A 24,506-nucleotide genomic window follows, 5' to 3' on the forward strand; every position below is an offset into this window, starting at 1 on the left:
TTCTGCCAGAGTGTAGCACTGTGTGCAGCAAGCTGCCTAAGGATTGCCGGCTCTTGAATTTTCCCTCAGCTTTGACTCCCGAAGCCTTTTCCATGATGTTTCTGTATAGCCGCAAAGCAGCGGAGGTTTTGATTCAGATTTTTCCTTCTCCCAGAAGGCTAGCCAACCAAGGGTAACGGGCCCTTGTTGCCTGAAGGCTACTTTAGTGTAGCAGCCAGTTGCTCGCCTTTGCCACTTCTGTTAGTGATAACAGTTCCGCCAGACTAAATTGCAGAGCCATACGTAAAGGCCAACAGATGGACCGGTTGTCAGAGGCTATTTCAAACGCATGCCAGTGGAAGCTTTTTACGGGCAGTGAAGAGCTTATATCCATTATCATTTCCGGCAAAAACAATTTTATGGAACCGTTGGGGGGGGGGAAGAGGTAGAAGAGTGGAAGAAGAATCATAGCACTAAAAGAAATGTTGCTTTTAAGAAGTCATTCATTCAAGCTTTACTTTTTGTTGTTTTCGCCCCACTTCAGCAAGGATTTTCCTTCGGGTCTGTGTGCCCCGCGTCCTTCAGAAGAGCTCTCCATCAGTCTTGGTATGGTGGATAGTGACAGAATAATGAAAATGTGTTTCTTCTCCACCGAGTACTATGTATCCCCGCGGGGATTTCACTTAATGTCCCTTTCGACATGTCCATATGAACCTTTTCCTGCATGTCCATATGAATCTTTTTCCTGCATGTCCGTATGAACTTTTTCCTGCATGTCCATATGAATCTTTTTCCTGCATGTCCGTATGAACTTTTTCCTGCATGTCTGTATGAGCTTTTTCCTGCATGTCCATATGAATCTTTTTCCTGCATGTCCGTATGAACTTTTTCCTGCATGTCCATATGAATCTTTTTCCTGCATGTCCGTATGAACTTTTTCCTGCATGTCTGTATGAACTTTTTCCTGCATGTCCATATGAATCTTTTTCCTGCATGTCCGTATGAACTTTTTCCTGCATGTCCATATGAATCTTTTTCCTGCATGTCCGTATGAACTTTTTCCTGCATGTCCGTATGAACTTTTTCCTGCATGTCCATATGAATCTTTTTCCTGCTTGTCCGTATGCACTTTTTCCTGCATGTCCATATGAATCTTTTTCCTGCATGTCCATATGAATCTTTTTCCTGCATGTCCATATGAATCTTTTTCCTGCATGTCCATATGAATCTTTTTCCTGCATGTCCATATGAATCTTTTTCCTGCATGTCCATATGAATCTTTTTCCTGCTTGTCCGTATGCACTTTTTCCTGCATGTCCGTATGAATCTTTTTCCTGCTTGTCCATATGAATCTTTTTCCTGCTTGTCCGTATGCACTTTTTCCTGCTTGTCCGTATGCACTTTTTCCTGCATGTCCATATGAATCTTTTTCCTGCATGTCCATATGAATCTTTTTCCTGCATGTCCATATGAATCTTTTTCCTGCATGTCCATATGAATCTTTTTCCTGCTTGTCCGTATGCACTTTTTCCTGCATGTCCGTATGAACTTTTTCCTGCACTTTGAGGGTTAGCCTTGGTGCCCATATTATATTTCCAAACAAAAAACACATTTCGATTAATGTGCCAAGAACATCTTCAACTATAATTGTTATGCCTGAATATTGAGAACATATGCGAGAACTGATTCCATCTTCAATCAAGGATACACCACACAGGCTCGACTCCGAGGTTTGGGGGGAAATGCGAACATGACTTTAGTCCTTTCTTTCAACTGCTGCTTTGTCGTAGTAGTCACATTTTGATCTCCTTGTGTTTTTTTGGCATTAAAGGCGCTTAACAGTGCGCGGGCCACGACTATTTATACGATGGGCTGACGGTGGCAAAGGATTCTCTTTATCGCGCTTCTCCCCTCCCTAAAGCTGACTGTTGGCATGAAGGAAGAGGGGCCACACGTACCCAGTTGTCAGGGGCTTAGTACCACTCCAAGAAGGCTACAACTTTATGGACCATGCTTAAACTAAACTGCACTACAGAAAGGTTTTTGAATAGGGGGAAAAAGAATATAATAAAACGAGAAGATTAGAGACAGGATTAGTCCAGTAACTGGACACCACGATGACCTGCTAACTACTGTCAGAAACGCCACATTAAACTCTATGGCCACATCACAAGGTCCTCGGGGCTTGCAAAGACGTTCCTTCACTGAACAGTACCAGGAAAAAGAAGAAGAGGCAGGCAGACAAAGCGACGGGAAGACAGCATAAAGGAATGGACGGGCCTGCCATTGAAGGGGGCTCTATCCAAGGCAAAAGACAGAGAGGAATGGCTGGTCTACATATCTTGGATGGTGCACCAACGGTTCAGCAGACTAGGGGATAGGTGAAGTGAAAGGGTGTAAAAAAAAAAGAGTATACTTACCGTAAATAAACTGTGCTTCCATTGGTATAAACACCCAACACAGTACTCCGTATAATAGCATCATGGTTAACTTTTAGAATTCAATACGAATCACATCAAATAAAGTTACACAATTATATGGGCTTCCTTTTAACATCCACAGTGTCTTTTTGAAAATCAGTGTTCTAAAAGTGAACTCTTACAATATGACCGTTTCACGAACTGAAGCTTTCAAAGATAAAAAACTTATATATTTATTTCGTTAAGATTGCAAAGCGGAAATTATATATATCTGACTGGGTTTTTTGCTATTTTTTTTCGTGAGAAAGTTTAGCTTTTGCAAATAAACAAAAAAGAGCTTCATCTAAAATGCATAAATTGAATAATAACAACTTTATCTACACACAATATGAATATGAACTACCTGCAGTGCACACAGTATGTATATAAGCTAATTCAAATCTTCACTCAATACGACTACACGACATTTCACGGATGCTGTCAAAAATTTAAAAGAGTTAATTTTTTGACAAATCAATCAATGTTTAAAAAAACAACAACAGAAAATGAACATGCAAGGGAGAGAAAAATCAAACCAATAATGGATCAACGATCAGAAGTCGATCTAATACTTAGTAGCGCAGTGCACCTGAACGCGTAATCTGCACAGATGGCATGCTATTCGGTGACAAGTCAAGATAAACACATGACCACAATGGTAAGCGTAACAGTCAGAGGAAGAATTACGCCACAAGAGCAGTCTATTTGTCCAGGATGTATGTCAGTGCTGGTCTATTAAGTCTACTCGGTGAATCGTTAGTACGAAAACACTAACAAGTTTGTGACTTTAAGACAAGAGAGTCACCAACGTGCAACCCCCCCCCCACCGCGCACGCCCCGTTCATCGGGTTATACTGACCTGTCGAGACTAAGGTTTAAAAAAAAAAGAGGCGGCTACGAATGTAACCTGTTGTTAGAGTGAAAGAGGAGGACCTTTGGAGTGGGGGGGGGGGGAGGATTAATAGATGACATAAACAAAACAGCGTATCAAGGAAAAAAAATCGTAACCAGCACACAGATTGTGTGGCCGGGGGAAAAAACTGTTTGGACACCGCACAGATGGGCTAGAGCTTGAAACACAATATAGGCTAGGAATTGTTTACTGGTCGATTTATTTTTTATTTACAAAGTTTATATCAACTCACTAGATATTCTATCTGTCTGTCTATCTGATAAAAAGTTTGTACATGTTATTTATCACATACCAATTCTTAAATGAAGTCTCAACTTTGCACAATTATTCATTACCGTTGACAAAACACGAATCCATAAAAAAAAGTGAAGCAATTAGTCAATAAATTGTTGATAGATAATTATATTGTTTGATATCGAATAAGAGAAATAACTTCTACATTATTGAGAGATATCGTTTAATTAGCCGATTACAAATCGAGCTCAGTTTTTTTCCCAGGCTCATTAAGACAGATTACTCCCTCTCTGGTCACATATAAGTATAGAGCATGTTACAGAAGCTTAGAAGAGCCACTCTACACAAGTATTAATAATAATTTTGTTATATCAACCGAGGGGATAATAACAACTGACCTCACAGACATCTTCAAGGCCCTTAACATTCTTAGGAACATTCTCGTTGCCTGTCAGAGGGCGGTACTGCTGCAGACCTGCCACATCACCAGGAAATTCCCCAGTGGAAACTGTTAAAGGAGCTACATTGAATTTTGTTTCTCTTTAACGAAACTCGACCCTGGCAGCGCCAGAGAATGACTACTCGTTCGTTTCTAACATAATAATAATAATTAAACAAATTTCTAAATTTCTATTATATCAGGGAGGGGAAGGAAATCTGTAAACACCGCAAATTAAATCAATCCTTTCAAAACAAACAAACTGAGAGCTAGGCACGAGTCGAGACTTTTTGATAAGAACACTGTTGTATAGAATCAGTGATAAGACGATAGAAGAGACGCTATGTGCGTCTTGACAAATTGTTTTTTTTTTCCTACAGCGATGTTAATGTACTATGACACATTGTCAAGGGGCAAGCCCTTCGCCCCTGTCATTTTTCCTGCGAGAGGTGACATCATGTTTGCATGTCAGTGCGTGTTAGTGTGCATGTTTATGTCACATGTGTGTGTGTGTTTGTGTGTAAAAATTGTTGTGTGTGTGTGTTCCTGTGTGTGTATATGGGTGTACTCATACGTGTGTCTATATGTAAGGGAATGTTTGCCTGAACATGTGTGTGTGTGTAGGTGTGTTCCTTTATGTGTATGGATGTGTGTTATGAGAGTGCATTTTATAGGTGTCTGTTTGCGCAATAGAATGTAAGAGAGTTTACTTGCTTGAGTAGATACGTGGGGGAGTGGTAAAGCGCTTGGCCTCTGAGCCGGAGAGTCCCGGATTCGAATCCTAGTGAAGACAGGTATTTTTTTATTGGTCGCTTTGACACCCTGGTTAGCCGTGGGCCACAGAAACATATACATGATCTGTCCTCTAGATCACAATGTCTTGGTGTGGAAAGTAAAAGAGGGTTGGGGGGGGGGTAGCAAATGACAGATCAAGGTCGATAGAACAAAACGCTCTTACGAAAAAAACAGAGCTAAATAAGCCATGTAGAATAATAAATTCTAAGAAATTATTTCACATTGTAAATTATGAGTGAGTCTTGTGTGAATGAACATTTTGGTTTTGTATAGCTACAATGTTTTGTTTGGTGTAATGCACAAATTGTAACACAAATCTCCTTAAGGACAATAAAGATTATTATTATTATTATTATTATTATATTGTTATGGATTATGAAAAGTTTTGACTTAAAGACAATGACGCGACTAGTAAAAACTAGACGAGGTTTTGAGAAGGAGTAGCGAAAAAAAAAACAACCCCAAATATATACAGACTTCTCTTGACGACTTTAGAGAGGGAAGCTTTTTAGGAACGTAGAGATTTAGTTTGACGACATTCGACAGTTCCCTTCGTTATTATTAAACGTCTTGTTCGACATTCACTATCAGCGTCGACTAACTTCTATTGTTAGCATTTCGACTGTGTTATTGGATTTCGGTATGTGAGTGTTACCTCCGTTTGACTTATCTGCATTAGACAGCGCGAAAGCGCCTAACATATTGTTGTAACTCTAGGGTAGGCACTCAACGAAAAGGCAAGCAACACAACACAGTTTAACAGGAAATAAATACAGGTGTTTATTGACTAGGGTAAACACATAACATCCTTCCGCTTCCTCTGAGTCTTACTACTAAGTATACCAGTTCTTTGTTACTTAACCCGAATGTGTTTCCCAAGCATTCAGACTCTTCATAATCCCTGATGCACTGATAAGATGCCTCCCTGGAATACATTTAGCTGTACGGGAAATACTTCGCTCCTTACTAGTCTTCGGACTCGAACCCAAGCCTTATTATTACAGTCTTAGAGATGAACCAAAGTCCTTCTTTGTGTAATTAACACCAACCTTAAATTGATTTCTAATAATAACTATAATCTATATTTCAATATAGCAGAATTTTAAAGAGTAACCCCCCCCCCCCCCCCCACGAAAAAAAAAAGAAAAAAGAAAAGCCGGTATAGCTTGGTTATTTTTCTTGTCCGTCAACTGTCCGTCTGTCACGTTTAGAGCTCAACGTGTACAAAAAGTGAATGTATATATGGTGTACGCACGTTTATGCATAGGGTTATGGTTTACTGGGCGTTAGGGTTAGGGTTTGGAAAAAAAAAATCGACCCCCCCCCCTTTACTCCAAAGTTCTGGATCCGCTAGTGATTTAAATTATTTATCGCGCGTAGGATAGGCGTTTTCCATATTGAATGACACCCCAAAATGACAATTTTTGTCTATATATTCCGTATATTTTAAGGACTTTTTCGTATCTTTTGCATTTTCGGAGATTTCCAGGAGCTCTTGGTAAATCGACAGGAGGGCGCGGGAAATCTGTTTCAAATTATAAAATGGTTAAATTTAATAATTTATACACCTTGAATTTGTGCGGGTCCTATGAAAGTGCGGGTCCTATGAAAGTGCGGGTCCTATGAAAGTGCGGGGCCCACAGCGGTCGACTATATATATATATATATATATATATATATATATATATATATATATATATATATATATATATATAATTTTCTTCATGGCTCAACAGTTTGGACAAAAAAAAGTAAAGGAAAGATCACTCTTTTATTTCTGTGGGGTGAGAGAACAAGTATTTACCCGTCACTAAATAGCAGGGCCAGACTTAACCATTGTGACAAAGAAGTCATGGAAAGATCACTCTTTTATTTCTGCAAATCGGGCTAGAGTTACCCCACGTATTTTTAGCGGTGAAAAAAGAAGGCGGGGGGGGGGAGAACAAGTAATCTACCCTGTCTTCACCAGTCACTAAATAGCAGGGCCAGACTTCACCATTGTAGGGCCCTATGCGTAACGGATTTCGCTGGGCCAAGTTTGGGTAGGGATACGGATAATAAGTGAAAATTAAGAGTTTGTATTAGTAAATAAATTCGTATTTGCATTTTATTCATTCTCAAGTAATGACCTCAAGTAATTCTTCATTAGTTTGAGGCGCGAGAAGCTTCTTTTACCTGATTCCACAATGACGGCTAATGCATAATGCCGTTTTTATTAATAGCGCGTAGGATTGGCTTTTTCAATATTGAATGACCCCCCCCCCCCCAAATGACATTTTGTTTTATATATTTCCGTATATTTTAAGGACTTTTTTCGTATATTTTGCAATTTCGGGAGATTTCCAGGAGCTCCTGGTAAATCGACAGGAGGGCGCGCGAAATCTGTTTTAAGTTATAAAATGGTTTAATTTAAAAATATATACACCTTGAATTAGCGCGGGTCCCATAAAAGTGCGGATCCTTCATTCGCATAGGTTGCAGTGGCCTAAGACCGTCCCTGCAAAATAGCGGCGTATGCCACGCCACCGGTCGACTAGTATATAAAATTCTCTTCGTGGCCCAAACATACGATGAAAAATTCATGGAAAGATAACTCTTTTATTTCTGCCACGCGGACCATAGTTATCCCACGTAACTTTTGCAGTGACAGAGAGAAGGGAACGTATCTCCGGAAAAGTGCTCAATTGGCGCTAGAAAAACATGTTCTTCGAAACGATCCTTAGCCTTTCTACCAAGGAAGGAAGCAAAACAAAATGCGACAGACAGACGGACAGAAAAAAAAAAAGGGATAAGGGATTGGGAAAGGGCGTTAATGACAACAGCTGTGTTTACAGGTAAATAATCATCGTGGACCAGATGACCTACATGCATAGTTTTTATGTTCTACTTAATGTTTCGTCTTCCCAGGCCATACATAATTCACACATTCTTCCACGAAATGAAACTTCAAGGGAAAAAGAAACGTGTCTTATTAATTCTATACAAACAGGGAGTAACTTAATTTTTTTTTTTTTTATTTTAGTGGTGAGGACGAGTGGTGGCAGAGTGGTAAAACGCTTGGCTTTTAAACCGTTGCGTTCAGGGTTCGAATCTCGGTGAGAACTGGTATTTTTTATTTCAGGATTTTAAGGGCGCCTTGGAGTCCACCCAACTCGAATGGTTACCTGAAACTAGTTGGGGAAATTAAAGCGGTTGGTCGTTGTGCTGGCCACATTACACCCGGGTTAACCGTCGGCCATCGAAACAGATGACCTTTTACATCATCTGCACAGTAGATCGCAAGGTCTGAAAGGAAATCTTTACTTAACTTTTTTAAAGAGTCCCCAAAATAGTCGATATTAGTTTTATGTAGTCTCTCCGTCCATCCCTCCGTCCGTCACGGTTGCATCCCTAAAACTAGAATAGTTATTGAAAATCCAATCTTTCCTGACATTTGTTGCCTTTGACATTTGATGCACTTGATGTTTGTTGCACTTGCATCTAATCACACTGTCTGTCTGTCTGTCTGTCTATAACATTTTTTTTAGTAAACATTATTTCTCACAGCCATTTTGGATTCAAGTTGTAATTCAACACATTTATTTTTTGTATCTCTTTGGTATTAAAAAGGGGAAATAAATTATCATTATTCAAAGATGTGGCTGTATATGTAGAGTAATTTCTCTTTATGCGCCTTTCTTTCATTTTACATTTTCGAATTAAGTTGAATTTTTAAAAATTATTGTACGTAGTCGACAACAATGCGCGAATCCATAAAAATATTAACCAATTAGTTAATCAATTAGTGGTAATTAATTACTCTTGTTTTATGTAAAAAAAGGAGATTTTTCCTGCAGTATTGAGTTAATTGGCAGCGTTTCTGCGGTTATTTCCATTAGATAAGCTTTTTTTTTTTTTTTTAAAAAAAATTCCGCTTGTTAATTACTTAATGATCTCAATGAACTTAAAATTATACCGTAACTCAATCTCAGGGCCGATAATAAATACAGCGGTTTAGATCCACCTTTATGTCCCCCTACTCTTTGATAAGAATAAGCAGTACACTTAGGTTTTTAAAATACATAACTCTGTTAGTGGGGTGGGGGGTGGCAGCTGGAAGCAGGGCCGGCCTTAGATAATTGGAGGCAATAGGCGAAGTGAATTTGGTGGCCCCAAATAGACTAGAAAAATTAAAAAAAGAGAAAAAAAAACACAATATATTTACAACGACAAGTTCACTTACCTTGGCAGCATCATAACAAATGATGGGAGTGCCTATCATGATGTAGCGTGCCGAACAGGAAAGGCAGGGAACATTTTCCAAAGGCTACAGCCTATTTGTACAAGCCAAGTCATTGGACTCGAGACAAAAATACACCTTCTCAACACAATCGTCATTCCAACTGCAACATATGCATGTGAGACATGGAAGACATCTGTCAAAATTGAGAAAAGACTAAATGTGGCTCAACAAAAATGGCTGAGACGGATTTTGGGAGTCAGTTACACAGATCGGATCTCAAAAAAGAAAATCCTTTGCCGAACTGGAAGTCGAACACTTAGTGAGGTTGTGACAGAGCGTCGCATGAGGTTTGCGGGACATGTTCTACGACAAAATGAACTACGTATACCAAGAGTTGCGATGACATGGAGGCCAATACAAGGAAAGCGCAAACAGGGATATCCTCGTATTACTTACTTACCTTTATGGAGGATCTCAGAACAGTGGACACCCGGTGGGAAGAGGCTTCAGACATTGCCAACGACAGATCTATATGGAGACAGCTTGCTGCCCAATGCGCCGAACGGTGCGGGAGGACCTAAGTCTAAAGTCTAATATTAACAACGAAGTCAGGCTAGTGGCTCCAACTATAACATTGGGGACAAATTTAACTATTTCTTCTCATAAATATTGCTAGAGTCCTATTGGAGGCCCTAGGAGGCTGCCTAATTTGCCAATACTTAAGGCCGGCCTTGGTGTAAGCATCGGAAGCAACTTCCTCCCTTTCAATGACAATCCTGATTCAAACAATGGAAGCTTAAGATTGCACTCTGTATTCTGTCACATTTTTTGTGTGTGGCTAGTTTGTCTAGTAGGATTTGTTTACATGTTCAACAGATTTAGGCAGGTGTCAGCACAATAGATATATACTCAAGGTATAGTGTTATTTGATAGGACAAAAAAAACATAAACACCTAGGAGGAAAAAAAAGTTCTTGTCCATTCAGTTGTTTGTTTTTTCTTTTTCTTTCGGGAAAAAGGGGGGGGGGGGTAAGTTGTCATACCCTAGATAGGTCCTGGATTGAACCTCGCCGCAACGCAACAATTACATTTTTAGTTTGATTTTAGAAATACATTTTGTAAGGTGTCTTCATCAAAATATCTTGCTAGTCTTCTAGCAAACAAACAAAAAATTGATTTAAAATATTAAATGCACTTTATTGAGTCTAGAGACTGAAAAATAAAAGATGAATGCTTGAAATGTCTTTTTACAAAGTTTATTTCAACTCTGTCTGTCTGTCTGTCTGTCTGGCCAAAAGATTGTGCACGTTATTTCTCCCACACCCAATAGCGGATCAAGCTGAAATTTTGCACAATTAGTTAATTAACTGTTGGTAATAAATTACTTTGTTTGGTATTTCAAACAAGGGAAAGAAATAGTACTTGACCGAAGTAGTGGTATACGCTGATTTTGTCCTCTTTATATTAGGCTGCCTTCTCAGGTTTATATGTTTATGTTCATAGACTCTTCTCTAGCAGAGTGGTTACCGCGTTGGTTTGAGAAGCCTGAGAAGTCTTTAGCCCACAAGTTCGAATTCAGGTTGTTCCCTTAAAAAAACAACTGCATTTAAAAAGCGATCACCCAGATACCCCGTTCTTTCTCCCCCTCTCCAACTGTTCCAGAGAAGTGAAAGGATCATAGCGTATTCAGAACGCTAAAAGCACAAGTTTATTATTGTTAGTCTAGATCCATTATAAATTTAATTACATAACTGATTCAAACTAGTTGATACACATTAATATAAGCTTTAAAAAATATTTTTTTGTGTGTATTTTGCTTGTTGGCCTTCTTTTAGTGGAAGCTTGAACCCTAAACCGCCCCCCCCCCCCCCAGGCCTACGCTCATGGAACTTGGAACTTTATTTTGCTTTGGTTTTTCTCTGGCTAATTTTTATTAACGAAGTCCAGCGACTGGTCAATGTGTGAATTTGTTTTTTTTAGGGGTAAGGTTTGAGCTTCAACCCCCCCCCCCAATCGGCTACGTATAACTATAGATAGTTGTCTAATATAACAATTTTTTTTTTATACACTTATGCTTTTTCTTCCTTTATATGGCCTGCACACCAATGCCATCGCAGTATTTGTATCCTCGTGGGGTTCATAAATGTCAACAAGAAACATACGTGCCACGAGTTCTGACATTTTTTTTTTTGACACTGCATTCATTAACCCATTTTGTCCCTAAATCTCCACTTCCAAGCTACGTTGTTTCTCACGACTCCATGTAACACTAGCACTGAATGCAACAATGGTCGATCATCTATAAGAAACAATGGCTGCCTCTTGCCAGTGAGTGAAAGGCCCGGGAGAAGGCATGCTATTGTGTCGGTTAAGACGACATGTCAGGGGATCCCTACCTGGTTGTTATTAAGTCTCCCGGGACGTTTTCAACAACCAACAGCTGTTAATTGTATTTTCATTTCTAAGATTACATATTCAAAGACTGTAGGAGCAAAAACATAAACCAGAACACAATTGGACACAATGGAAATGGGCAGCTTAATCTGTCCGTCCCGTACAAACTTTCTCCCATTCACATTCTAGGCTCAGGTTAAATCTTTTTACACAATTATTTATTGCACCTAACAAAATATGAATCAATTTTAAAAAATAATAATAACTAATAATTTTGCTTGATATAAAAAAGGAAATTAATCATCCAGTATTAAGAGATATGACTAAATAAGTGGAGTTTTGTCCCCTTTACATGGTATCCTCTTCACACCCATTCTCGGATCAAGTTGAAACTTAACATAATTAGTTATAGTAACTTACAAACTTCACACAGTTAAGCTACCTAACTAAACTTGAATCAATAAAAAGATCAACCAATTAATTAATTAATTAATGTTAATTAATTATTTTGTTCTATATCGAAAAAGGAGATAAATTCTATTCTATTGAGATATATAATAGTAAATTTGGAGTTCTTCCCCTTGGATAGTTCCATATTTTCTAAATAAAGTATTTTCATATTTTGCGTGTTTACTTTTTAATTGAACCAACACATGTGTTGTATCTCTTTAAGATTGTCCAAGTAGAAATTTTCTTTTTATATAGCAGGTCTGCATCATAACCATCCTCTGACGAATAGTAAAAAATCTTCTTAGGAATGTTCAGGGTCAAGAAGACTTTGGAAAGATCACAAGTCACTACTCTTTAGCTGATATCCCAATTGGAAGTATTTTAGTTTTATTTGACTTCCTCGGCATTATCATTGTTATGTTTGAAACGAATGAGAATTCATTCTCTGGCACTGCCAGGGACGAGTTTCGTTAAAGAGAAACAAAATTCATTGTAGTTACTTCGTCAGTTTCCACTGAGAAATTTTCTGGTGAAACTGGCAGGTCTGCAGCAGTACCGTCCTCTGACTGGCAACGAGAATGCTCCTAGGAATTGTAAGGGCCCTTGAAGGTATCTGTGAAGTCAGTTGTTATTATCCCCGCAGTTGGTATACCAACAAGATATATTGTTATTTTAGATAACTTCCACAACCGCTTTATCTCCGCGCCATCCCATATTTTCTTTGTTTTTTCCATTTCGCTTTTCCTTATAGTATGGGCTAGTTGTAGGGCGATTTCAATGATAGTTGCGGTCTTTCTTTTGTGCCAATAAACAGCAGGGAGATTAATGACCACCGTTTGGTCAGTCACAAGAGGCCTATCCCAGTCTTATAAGTGATCGGTTAACTCGACAAATCTTGTGGCGAGTATTTATAATAAGGAGTATTCTTATTAATAAAATTATGTGTCAAAGCCAAGTGTTGGTGTATTAGTTTTGCCATTTGGTTATGGCGACCTAGGTAGGCAGATTCTGATATTATTATTATTATTATTGGTTTTGCTGTAAACTCCTGAAGCAAGCCCGGTGTGCTCTGTTCTTCTGGACATGTAAGGGGGTGGGGGAGGAGAGTATTCTTATGGTCCGACAGTTACGCTGGGTAGGGCACGTGTCCCGTATGGGAGACGAACGTATGCCAAAAAGCAGTTCTTTTTGGTGAGCTAAAAGATGGTCGACGTAACAGAGGCGCCCCACGTAAACGCTTTCAAGACCAGCTTAGGCGCAGTCAAAACTTGAATTTAAAAAAAATCGTAATCGAGCAAATAAATGGTAAAACGATACCGGAATCTTAACTTCAAGTAGTGGGAATTATTAATGTTCTAGTCGTAAAATATTATATTTACTTTTGGCTTCAATCCTAACAAACTTTCTTACGGTTATTATCAAATGTTTGAATTATTGAATGTTTGAGTTATTGAATGTAATTCAGTAAAGCACAATAGAAGAAAATAAATTTGAAGCATTAAATGTAACCTGCTTTGGTCCAACACAACTCACAATCAATGTTTCATAATGTTTTATTTTTTTTTTAACATGATATAACAACAAACACTAAGCACTGAGTCATGTTATGTTTTATTCATTTCTAGACAGCTCATATTGGACTGATGACCAAAGTTCACGGTGTGGCTTTCTATGCATAATGAACAGATCAAGAAATCAAACAAGCAGCGACGATTTTCAAAGCTCAAACGTTCAAACAAGCAGCCACTTACATAGTCTTCATTATGCTATAATTATACTTACAAAGATTACAGATGTAAACGTATATAATTTAAGCAAGGGAGATAAATGCCACCAACATTCATAATTTCATTCAGTTACTTAGTTCATGATCCTTTCAAGGGGAGATCACCAGGCGAAATGAGGAGAGGATAAGCCTCAAAATCCTGACACATCAGTGTCCGCTACCTCTGTCTGCCTCTTCTTCTTCTTTTTCCTGGTACTGTTCCCTGAAGGAAGGTTTTTGCGAGCCCTGACGACTTTATGATATGACCATACAGATTTAGTTATCGTCTTTTGACAGTAGCCTAGCCATTGGGCTTGGGACAAAAATACACCTTCTCAACACAATCGTCATTCCAACTGCAACATATGCATGTGAGACATGGAAGCCATCTGTCAGAATTGAGAAAAGGCTAAATGTGCCTCAACAAAAAAGGCTGAGGCGGATTTTGGGAGTCAGTTACACAGATCGGGTCTCAAACAAGGAAATCCTATGCCGAACTGGGAGTCGAACACTTTGTGAGGTTGTGACAGAGCGTCGCATGAGGTTTGCGGGACATGTTCTACGACAAAATGAACTACGTATACCAAGAGTTGCGATGACATGGAGGCCAATACAAGGAAAGCGCAAACAGGGATATCCTCGTATTACTTACTTACCTTTATGGAGGATCTCAGAACAGTGGACACCCGGTGGGAAGAGGCTTCAGACATTGCCAACGACAGATCTATATGGAGACAGCTTGCTGCCCAATGCGCCGAACGGTGCGGGAGGACCTAAGTCTAAAGTCTAATATTAACAACGAAGTCAGGCTAGTGGCTCCAACTATAACATTGGGGACAAATTTAACTATTTCTTCTCATAAATATTGCTAGAGTCCTATTGGAGGCCCTAGGAGGCTGCCTAATTTGCCAATACTTAAGGCCGGCCTTGGTGTAAGCATCGGAAGCAACTTCCTCCCTTTCAATGACAATCCTGATTCAAACAATGGAAGCTTAAGATTGCACTCTGTATTCTGTCACATTTTTTGTGTGTGGCTAGTTTGTCTAGTAGGATTTGTTTACATGTTCAACAGATTTAGGCAGGTGTCAGCACAATAGATATATACTCAAGGTATAGTGTTATTTGATAGGACAAAAAAAACATAAACACCTAGGAGGAAAAAAAAGTTCTTGTCCATTCAGTTGTTTGTTTTTTCTTTTTCTTTCGGGAAAAAGGGGGGGGGGGGTAAGTTGTCATACCCTAGATAGGTCCTGGATTGAACCTCGCCGCAACGCAACAATTACATTTTTAGTTTGATTTTAGAAATACATTTTGTAAGGTGTCTTCATCAAAATATCTTGCTAGTCTTCTAGCAAACAAACAAAAAATTGATTTAAAATATTAAATGCACTTTATTGAGTCTAGAGACTGAAAAATAAAAGATGAATGCTTGAAATGTCTTTTTACAAAGTTTATTTCAACTCTGTCTGTCTGTCTGTCTGTCTGGCCAAAAGATTGTGCACGTTATTTCTCCCACACCCAATAGCGGATCAAGCTGAAATTTTGCACAATTAGTTAATTAACTGTTGGTAATAAATTACTTTGTTTGGTATTTCAAACAAGGGAAAGAAATAGTACTTGACCGAAGTAGTGGTATACGCTGATTTTGTCCTCTTTATATTAGGCTGCCTTCTCAGGTTTATATGTTTATGTTCATAGACTCTTCTCTAGCAGAGTGGTTACCGCGTTGGTTTGAGAAGCCTGAGAAGTCTTTAGCCCACAAGTTCGAATTCAGGTTGTTCCCTTAAAAAAACAACTGCATTTAAAAAGCGATCACCCAGATACCCCGTTCTTTCTCCCCCTCTCCAACTGTTCCAGAGAAGTGAAAGGATCATAGCGTATTCAGAACGCTAAAAGCACAAGTTTATTATTGTTAGTCTAGATCCATTATAAATTTAATTACATAACTGATTCAAACTAGTTGATACACATTAATATAAGCTTTAAAAAATATTTTTTTGTGTGTATTTTGCTTGTTGGCCTTCTTTTAGTGGAAGCTTGAACCCTAAACCGCCCCCCCCCCCCCCAGGCCTACGCTCATGGAACTTGGAACTTTATTTTGCTTTGGTTTTTCTCTGGCTAATTTTTATTAACGAAGTCCAGCGACTGGTCAATGTGTGAATTTGTTTTTTTTAGGGGTAAGGTTTGAGCTTCAACCCCCCCCCCCAATCGGCTACGTATAACTATAGATAGTTGTCTAATATAACAATTTTTTTTTTATACACTTATGCTTTTTCTTCCTTTATATGGCCTGCACACCAATGCCATCGCAGTATTTGTATCCTCGTGGGGTTCATAAATGTCAACAAGAAACATACGTGCCACGAGTTCTGACATTTTTTTTTTTGACACTGCATTCATTAACCCATTTTGTCCCTAAATCTCCACTTCCAAGCTACGTTGTTTCTCACGACTCCATGTAACACTAGCACTGAATGCAACAATGGTCGATCATCTATAAGAAACAATGGCTGCCTCTTGCCAGTGAGTGAAAGGCCCGGGAGAAGGCATGCTATTGTGTCGGTTAAGACGACATGTCAGGGGATCCCTACCTGGTTGTTATTAAGTCTCCCGGGACGTTTTCAACAACCAACAGCTGTTAATTGTATTTTCATTTCTAAGATTACATATTCAAAGACTGTAGGAGCAAAAACATAAACCAGAACACAATTGGACACAATGGAAATGGGCAGCTTAATCTGTCCGTCCCGTACAAACTTTCTCCCATTCACATTCTAGGCTCAGGTTAAATCTTTTTACACAATTATTTATTGCACCTAACAAAATATGAATCAATTTTAAAAAATAATAATAACTAATAATTTTGCTTGATATAAAAAAGGAAATTAATCATCCAGTATTAAGAGATATGACTAAATAAGTGGAGTTTTGTCCCCTTTACATGGTATCCTCTTCACACCCATTCTCGGATCAAGTTGAAACTTAACATAATTAGTTATAGTAACTTACAAACTTCACACAGTTAAGCTACCTAACTAAACTTGAATCAATAAAAAGATCAACCAATTAATTAATTAATTAATGTTAATTAATTATTTTGTTCTATATCGAAAAAGGAGATAAATTCTATTCTATTGAGATATATAATAGTAAATTTGGAGTTCTTCCCCTTGGATAGTTCCATATTTTCTAAATAAAGTATTTTCATATTTTGCGTGTTTACTTTTTAATTGAACCAACACATGTGTTGTATCTCTTTAAGATTGTCCAAGTAGAAATTTTCTTTTTATATAGCAGGTCTGCATCATAACCATCCTCTGACGAATAGTAAAAAATCTTCTTAGGAATGTTCAGGGTCAAGAAGACTTTGGAAAGATCACAAGTCACTACTCTTTAGCTGATATCCCAATTGGAAGTATTTTAGTTTTATTTGACTTCCTCGGCATTATCATTGTTATGTTTGAAACGAATGAGAATTCATTCTCTGGCACTGCCAGGGACGAGTTTCGTTAAAGAGAAACAAAATTCATTGTAGTTACTTCGTCAGTTTCCACTGAGAAATTTTCTGGTGAAACTGGCAGGTCTGCAGCAGTACCGTCCTCTGACTGGCAACGAGAATGCTCCTAGGAATTGTAAGGGCCCTTGAAGGTATCTGTGAAGTCAGTTGTTATTATCCCCGCAGTTGGTATACCAACAAGATATATTGTTATTTTAGATAACTTCCACAACCGCTTTATCTCCGCGCCATCCCATATTTTCTTTGTTTTTTCCATTTCGCTTTTCCTTATAGTATGGGCTAGTTGTAGGGCGATTTCAATGATAGTTGCGGTCTTTCTTTTGTGCCAATAAACAGCAGGGAGATTAATGACCACCGTTTGGTCAGTCACAAGAGGCCTATCCCAGTCTTATAAGTGATCGGTTAACTCGACAAATCTTGTGGCGAGTATTTATAATAAGGAGTATTCTTATTAATAAAATTATGTGTCAAAGCCAAGTGTTGGTGTATTAGTTTTGCCATTTGGTTATGGCGACCTAGGTAGGCAGATTCTGATATTATTATTATTATTATTGGTTTTGCTGTAAACTCCTGAAGCAAGCCCGGTGTGCTCTGTTCTTCTGGACATGTAAGGGGGTGGGGGAGGAGAGTATTCTTATGGTCCGACAGTTACGCTGGGTAGGGCACGTGTCCCGTATGGGAGACGAACGTATGCCAAAAAGCAGTTCTTTTTGGTGAGCTAAAAGATGGTCGACGTAACAGAGGCGCCCCACGTAAACGCTTTCAAGACCAGCTTAGGCGCAGTCAAAACTTGAATTTAAAAAAAATCGTAATCGAGCAAATAAATGGTAAAACGATACCGGAATCTTAACTTCAAGTAGTGGGAATTATTAATGTTCTAGTCGTAAAATATTATATTTACTTTTGGCTTCAATCCTAACAAACTTTCTTACGGTTATTATCAAATGTTTGAATTATTGAATGTTTGAGTTATTGAATGTAATTCAGTAAAGCACAATAGAAGAAAATAAATTTGAAGCATTAAATGTAACCTGCTTTGGTCCAACACAACTCACAATCAATGTTTCATAATGTTTTATTTTTTTTTTAACATGATATAACAACAAACACTAAGCACTGAGTCATGTTATGTTTTATTCATTTCTAGACAGCTCATATTGGACTGATGACCAAAGTTCACGGTGTGGCTTTCTATGCATAATGAACAGATCAAGAAATCAAACAAGCAGCGACGATTTTCAAAGCTCAAACGTTCAAACAAGCAGCCACTTACATAGTCTTCATTATGCTATAATTATACTTACAAAGATTACAGATGTAAACGTATATAATTTAAGCAAGGGAGATAAATGCCACCAACATTCATAATTTCATTCAGTTACTTAGTTCATGATCCTTTCAAGGGGAGATCACCAGGCGAAATGAGGAGAGGATAAGCCTCAAAATCCTGACACATCAGTGTCCGCTACCTCTGTCTGCCTCTTCTTCTTCTTTTTCCTGGTACTGTTCCCTGAAGGAAGGTTTTTGCGAGCCCTGACGACTTTATGATATGACCATACAGATTTAGTTATCGTCTTTTGACAGTAGCCTAGCCATTGGGCTTGGGACAAAAATACACCTTCTCAACACAATCGTCATTCCAACTGCAACATATGCATGTGAGACATGGAAGCCATCTGTCAGAATTGAGAAAAGGCTAAATGTGCCTCAACAAAAAAGGCTGAGGCGGATTTTGGGAGTCAGTTACACAGATCGGGTCTCAAACAAGGAAATCCTATGCCGAACTGGGAGTCGAACACTTTGTGAGGTTGTGACAGAGCGTCGCATGAGGTTTGCGGGACATGTTCTACGTCAAAATGAACTACGTATACCAAGAGTTGCGATAACATGGAAGCCAAAACGAGGAAAGCGCAAACAGGGACGTCCTCGTATTACCTGGCGACACACCTTCATGGAGGACCTCAGAACAGTGGACACCAGGTGGGAGTAGGCTTCAGACATTGCCAATGACAGATCTTTATGGAGACAGCTTGCTTGCCGCCCAATGCGCCAAACAGCGCGGGAGGACCTAAGTCTAAGACTAAAGACAGTAGCTAGCAGATCATCGTGGGGACCGATCTTATACATTGTACAATTTTTAAAGAGAATACTTAAGCGATTGATTAGGAAGCATTTTAGTTCAGCAATCAACAACCATATAAATTGCATTTTGAAAAAAAAAGTAATTAGACATAATATAGACCTAATATAGACCTATATTGAGCATTTGAGTTCAACACATTATCTATCTAATGCTAAATATGTACATAAAACCGAGGCACTTAATAATAATATATTGAGAGGCCTAGTCGGTAGAGCAGCATTGAGGATATCCGTTGTCTCCGGGTTAAACATCACTTGTCCCTCTGAAACGAAACAAATAGTAAGTCAGCATAACTAGTCCTACATTATAGTGAGCTGGCTATTTATAGAGGGTAGATGATGCAACAATCTTCTGTTTCCATGACCGACGGTTAACGAAGACAGTGTATTAGAAGTAGGTCAAGAAAAATGTTTGGGGCGCGGTGGCCGCGAGTAAAGTGCTTGGCTTATGAACTAGGATATCCCGGGTTTGAATCCTGATGACGACGGATTTTTTTTAGTTCGGGATCTTCAGTGCGCCTCAGAGTCTACTCAGCTCTAATGGGTACCTGACGTTAGTTGGGAACAAGTAAACGCGGCTGGTCGTTGTGCTGGCCAAATGACACCATTGTTAACTGTGGGCCACAGAAACAGATGACTTTTACATCATCTGCCCTACATCACAAAGTCTGAAAGGGGAAACTTTACTTTTACAAGAATCAATTTGCAAGATATGATTATGTCAGACAGACGGAGAGATAGACAATGTCTTAGACACAGACCTGCGAAAAAGTCGTTTTTTAAAGAAATACAGAAGTCTGTTGACTTTTGCTGGCGGTCTTTGAACGTATCTCTCGAGAAAGTCAAATTAACACTGTATATGTAAAATTGAACTATGTATTCGAGTACCAGACTAAAACTCTCGATTTCAGACAGACACCCCATTCCAAGGCGGTCTTATCTTATTGTCACAGATTACATTATAGAATTGTTTGTACATTTCACTTTTATAAGAAAATATAAGCCCTCGACATGAGCCTCGGGATTTACCCCTCAAATTTAGACACTTGACATCACGTCAGGATTTACCCAAGGGACGTAATTATGAAGTTTGAAATCTATTGGTTGTTTTGAAATTAAACAAAGACATTTTTTTTAAAGAGTTAGCGCCAGAGAATTGGCGGGTGTAAGAAAGTAACGCCAGTCGATAAAATAATGTCCTTGTAGACAGTCACGTTTCTAAGAGCTCTATTTGAAAAGCCTTTGTAATATGTTCCATGCTCATTGATTTGTAATTTTGTACATAAACTGTACTTACGTTGTATTTGAATAAAGTTCCAGAGTTTTGTTTTATCAAAGAATCGTCAATTGTGATTCTAGATCGTCATTTTTTGTTAACTATTGAATTCAAGTAAAATCCCCGGCATAACAGCACATCGTACCATCTAAATGTTGTTACACTTATCTTATCTTATCTTACTTCAAAAAAAGATGATGATTACGTCCTACGCTTCATGTATGTTAAATTCTGTCAAGTTACTGGTTTTCCTGGCTACCTCAGGCAACTAATTCCATGCTCTAATAGCACTAGGGAAGAATGGACATCAGTTTTTGGTTGCTCGCCTTAGGGGGGCCCCGGGTTAAAAAAAATCTCAAGTCACCGTCAGCCCATCGTACAAATACTCGTGGCCATATTATGACGATCGTCAAGGGCCCTGATATGACACTCGCCCAGGGCCCTGATATGACACTCGCCCAGGGCCCTGATATGACACTCGTCCAGGGCCCTGATATGACACTCGTTTAGGGCCCTAATATGACACTCGCCCAGGGCCCTCTGGTATGACACTCGCCCAGGGCCCTGATATGACGCTCGCCCAGGGCCCTGATATGACGCTCGCCCAGGGCCCTGATATGACGCTCGCACAGGGCCCTGATATGACGCTCGCCCAGGGCCCTGATATGACACTCGTCCAGGGCCCTGATATGACGCTCGCCAAGGGCCCTGCGCACATCTAAGGCCGTCTCTGCCCTGTTTTATGTGTCCGCAAAATGACAGTAGATAACAGACGAGAGTTCTTTGAAGTCAAACTTACCCAGTGTAAAATACGTGGTGGGGCTGCTGACTCCGTCCCCTCCATTACTGTAGGCCATCACCCGGAGAGAGTAAACGATGCCTTTTCTAATGCCGTGAATGACAGCCGTCGTCTTCTTCTGGGCTATCACAGTGATATTGGCCTTTCTTATGTCTTCTGTAGACGGCCACCAGCGGAGCTACGGAAGACAATATAAATAAATACAGGTAGGCTTAGGCTCAGACACTTTAATCGCATTGACAGAATATGTTGCTCAGGGGCATGTTGCTATAACTCTAAACTAGGATTATATAAAGCTCGTTAACTAGCGATAGGAAAGACAACTCAATTAAAAAAACAAACTGCTGCCTTACTGAGGATAAGGTAAGGTCCAGGGTTATGGAATTCTACCCAGAAAGGAAAGAAGAGTGAATTCAAAAGGCATCTTGGTACAAAATTATGTTGGAACACAACCCTGATGTATGTAATAATGAGAACGAAGAAGAAAACCATACATTTGTTACATATTCATCAGTTTTAAGTTGGCTATTACCAAATATTTATTATGTAATAAGATAACACTCACTAATAATAATGCCATTGCACTTATTAAATGTTTTGTAAAATAAACTCACTATATATATATATATATATATATATATATATATATATATATATCTCAGTCTGGTTCAAACCTTGGCACGTCATATCTCCCACTTCCCCTTCTCAAATCAAATTAAAACGTTGTCCACAACTATTCATTGATGAGGACACCACACACAAATCAATCAAAATTTAAACCCATCAGGTAATTAATTAGTCTTGATCAAGTGGAAACAGCATACCGCCCATATAAACAAGATTACAAAGAGAGTTTGTGTTACACAAACTCAGAGGCGGCCCCCGTCGAAGTCGGATCCCTGTCGGATCTGCATATTCGCAAATAATATTCAAGAGGTGATTTAATTTTGATGTAAAATGTTTTACACGTTTCGGATGTTCCTTCAGAGTTGAAGATAATTACTTCCTAGTCCAAACCTCCCGCAGGACGACGGGGGATGGGAGCGGGCAGGGTTTGAACCCTGGGCCATCCATAAATCTGAACGACAGTCCAGCGCGCAAACCGCACGACCAGGCAGCCATCCGATGGTCAAAAGTAATAATGTTTCAAAGATTCATTTGCCGTAAATTTAAATTTAAATTTAATAACAAAATAGTAGATTAGTTTTAGTATATTAAAACATTACAATATTGATCAAAACGTTTGGAAATGAAAATCTACACTTTTTTTTACACTTTAAGTTTAGAAATTGAAATTCTACATCTTAATCTAGTCTATTGTAGTCTAAACTAGATCTAGAAATTCTAGATCTAGACTCTAAAATAATTTTAATTAGAATATAAATCCAGATCTAGATATACTGTAATAAAACTCTAGATCTAGTTTAAAAAATCTAGATTAGATCTAAATCAAGATATCATTCCTTTTTTAAACGCGAGTCACATAACGAGGCTTAATAAACATTATTATACCGAGTTCTTTTTTCATTTCATTTGAAGAATTAATTCCATATAACGTCAGAGGGAGAAAAAAAAACACTACGTCACACGGCCTAGCTAGACTAAAAATCGCCTTCATCTATAAGAGCCATTTATCGAGTGTTCATAGACTTTGGTGCACCGAGTGCGTTCTTTAAGCATTTCAATTAAAGAATTCATTCCATATGACGTCAAAGGAAAAAAAACACTACGTCACACGGCCTAGCTAGAATAAAAATCGCCTTCATCATTACGAGCCTTTTATCGAGTGTTCATAGACATTGGTGCACCGAGTGCGTTCTTTTAGCATTTCATTTAAAGAATTCATTCCATTTGACGTCAAAGGAAAAAAAACACTACGTCACAAGGCCTAGCTAGACTAAAAATCACCTTTATCAACACGAGCCATTTCTCGAGTGTTCATAGACATTGGTGCACCGAGTGCGTTCTTTTAGCATTTCATTTAAAGAATTCATTCCATGTGACGTCAAAGGAAAAAAAAACACTACGTCACACGGCTTAGTTAGACTAAAATATGTTTTCATTAATACAAGCAATTTTTTCGAGGGTTAATAGACATTGGTGCACCGAGTGCGTTCTTTTAACATTACATTTAAAGAGTCCATTCATATGACGTCAAAGAAAAAAAATTCCATTAGCTCACAATAGGCTACTACCGGTACCATAAAAAAAAATGTCTTTATTTACACGAGATATTTAACGAGGGTTCATAGACATTGGTGCACTGAGTTCTAATAGATATTATTTAAAAAGGATCAAAGCCACATTGTTTTTGCGTTTTGTCTGTCAGTCGGTCTGTCCGTTATCTTGATATAAAAAAAAACAACTAAAAGTTATTAAAAATTGATTAACCTTTATTTTACGTTTCAAAACATCGCAATAATTTTTAGGTATGAACACAATTGAAAAGTTTATATAATAGATTGTTCCGGATGTTTGTATAAATAGTAAAAGAAAAAGAGAATTTCAGATAAATGTAATACCGTTAATTAAATTTTTTGGATGGTCTCGTATAAAAATTAGATGCACTACAGCCACGTGGAGAGATTTTCATACCTTACTTTGGTGTTTGAATTCTGTTTTCCTTAAAAATCGGAACATAATATTAACGATAATTAGATTTTTTAATGTTTTAGGTAGAAAGTTAAATGTACTGTAAGAGAGTAGTGAGTTAAAATATTTTTCATAAAAATCCGTAAAAACATTATTTCGTAAATGAGAAGATTATTTGTTTATTAATTAGAAGAGGGAGTTCAAACAATTATTTGGCGTTAGTAGATTTTTAAATAAATTCGGAAATTTCTGGCGACGATTTGTAAGAAACAAAATCCGGAACTTTCTTTATCGATTACAAAACTTCTATGTTATGTTTTACAAGAAAATTAAATGTCTAAAAAGTAATTTTCAGTAATCAATTCTAGTAAATTACTTTTTTTAAAAGCCTTATGCGATTTCAAACAATCATTAGGCATAATTCATGTTTTATAAAACAATATCCGGAACATTTTTACACTTAATGAAATATAAGTCAGTATAGAGATTATGATTTAGCATTAATATGCTATTTACATAAAAAACGGAACA

At 38.2% G+C, this 24,506-nt stretch overlaps 2 protein-coding genes across 4 annotated transcripts in view; both read right to left on the reverse strand.

Moving 5' to 3' along the window:
• LOC106078551 (contactin-like) overlaps positions 1 to 3,230 on the reverse strand; it is a 96,882-nt gene extending 93,652 nt beyond the window's left edge. The window contains exons 1-2 of one of the 2 annotated variants that reach the window (XM_056005010.1): positions 2,975 to 3,230; positions 2,400 to 2,606 (exon numbers count right to left, since the gene is read on the reverse strand). In XM_056005010.1, the coding sequence (XP_055860985.1) occupies positions 2,400 to 2,463 (64 nt within the window). In that variant the 5' untranslated portion in view covers positions 2,464 to 2,606; positions 2,975 to 3,230. Of the gene's footprint in view, positions 1 to 2,399; positions 2,607 to 2,802 lie in introns of both variants that reach the window. The other variant, XM_056005009.1, reaches the window with a different exon arrangement.
• A 15,022-nt stretch (positions 3,231 to 18,252) lies between these two features.
• Positions 18,253 to 24,506, reverse strand: part of LOC106065335 (contactin-like) — a 57,646-nt gene continuing 51,392 nt past the window's right edge. The window contains exons 27-28 of one of the 2 annotated variants that reach the window (XM_056005007.1): positions 21,384 to 21,561; positions 18,253 to 19,571 (exon numbers count right to left, since the gene is read on the reverse strand). In XM_056005007.1, the coding sequence (XP_055860982.1) occupies positions 19,447 to 19,571; positions 21,384 to 21,561 (303 nt within the window). In that variant the 3' untranslated portion in view covers positions 18,253 to 19,446. The remainder of the gene's footprint in view (positions 19,572 to 21,383; positions 21,562 to 24,506) is intronic. The other variant, XM_056005008.1, reaches the window with a different exon arrangement.

The sequence above is a fragment of the Biomphalaria glabrata genome, chromosome 11 (genome assembly GCF_947242115.1).
Source record: "Biomphalaria glabrata chromosome 11, xgBioGlab47.1, whole genome shotgun sequence".
Taxonomy (NCBI): domain Eukaryota; kingdom Metazoa; phylum Mollusca; class Gastropoda; family Planorbidae; genus Biomphalaria; species Biomphalaria glabrata.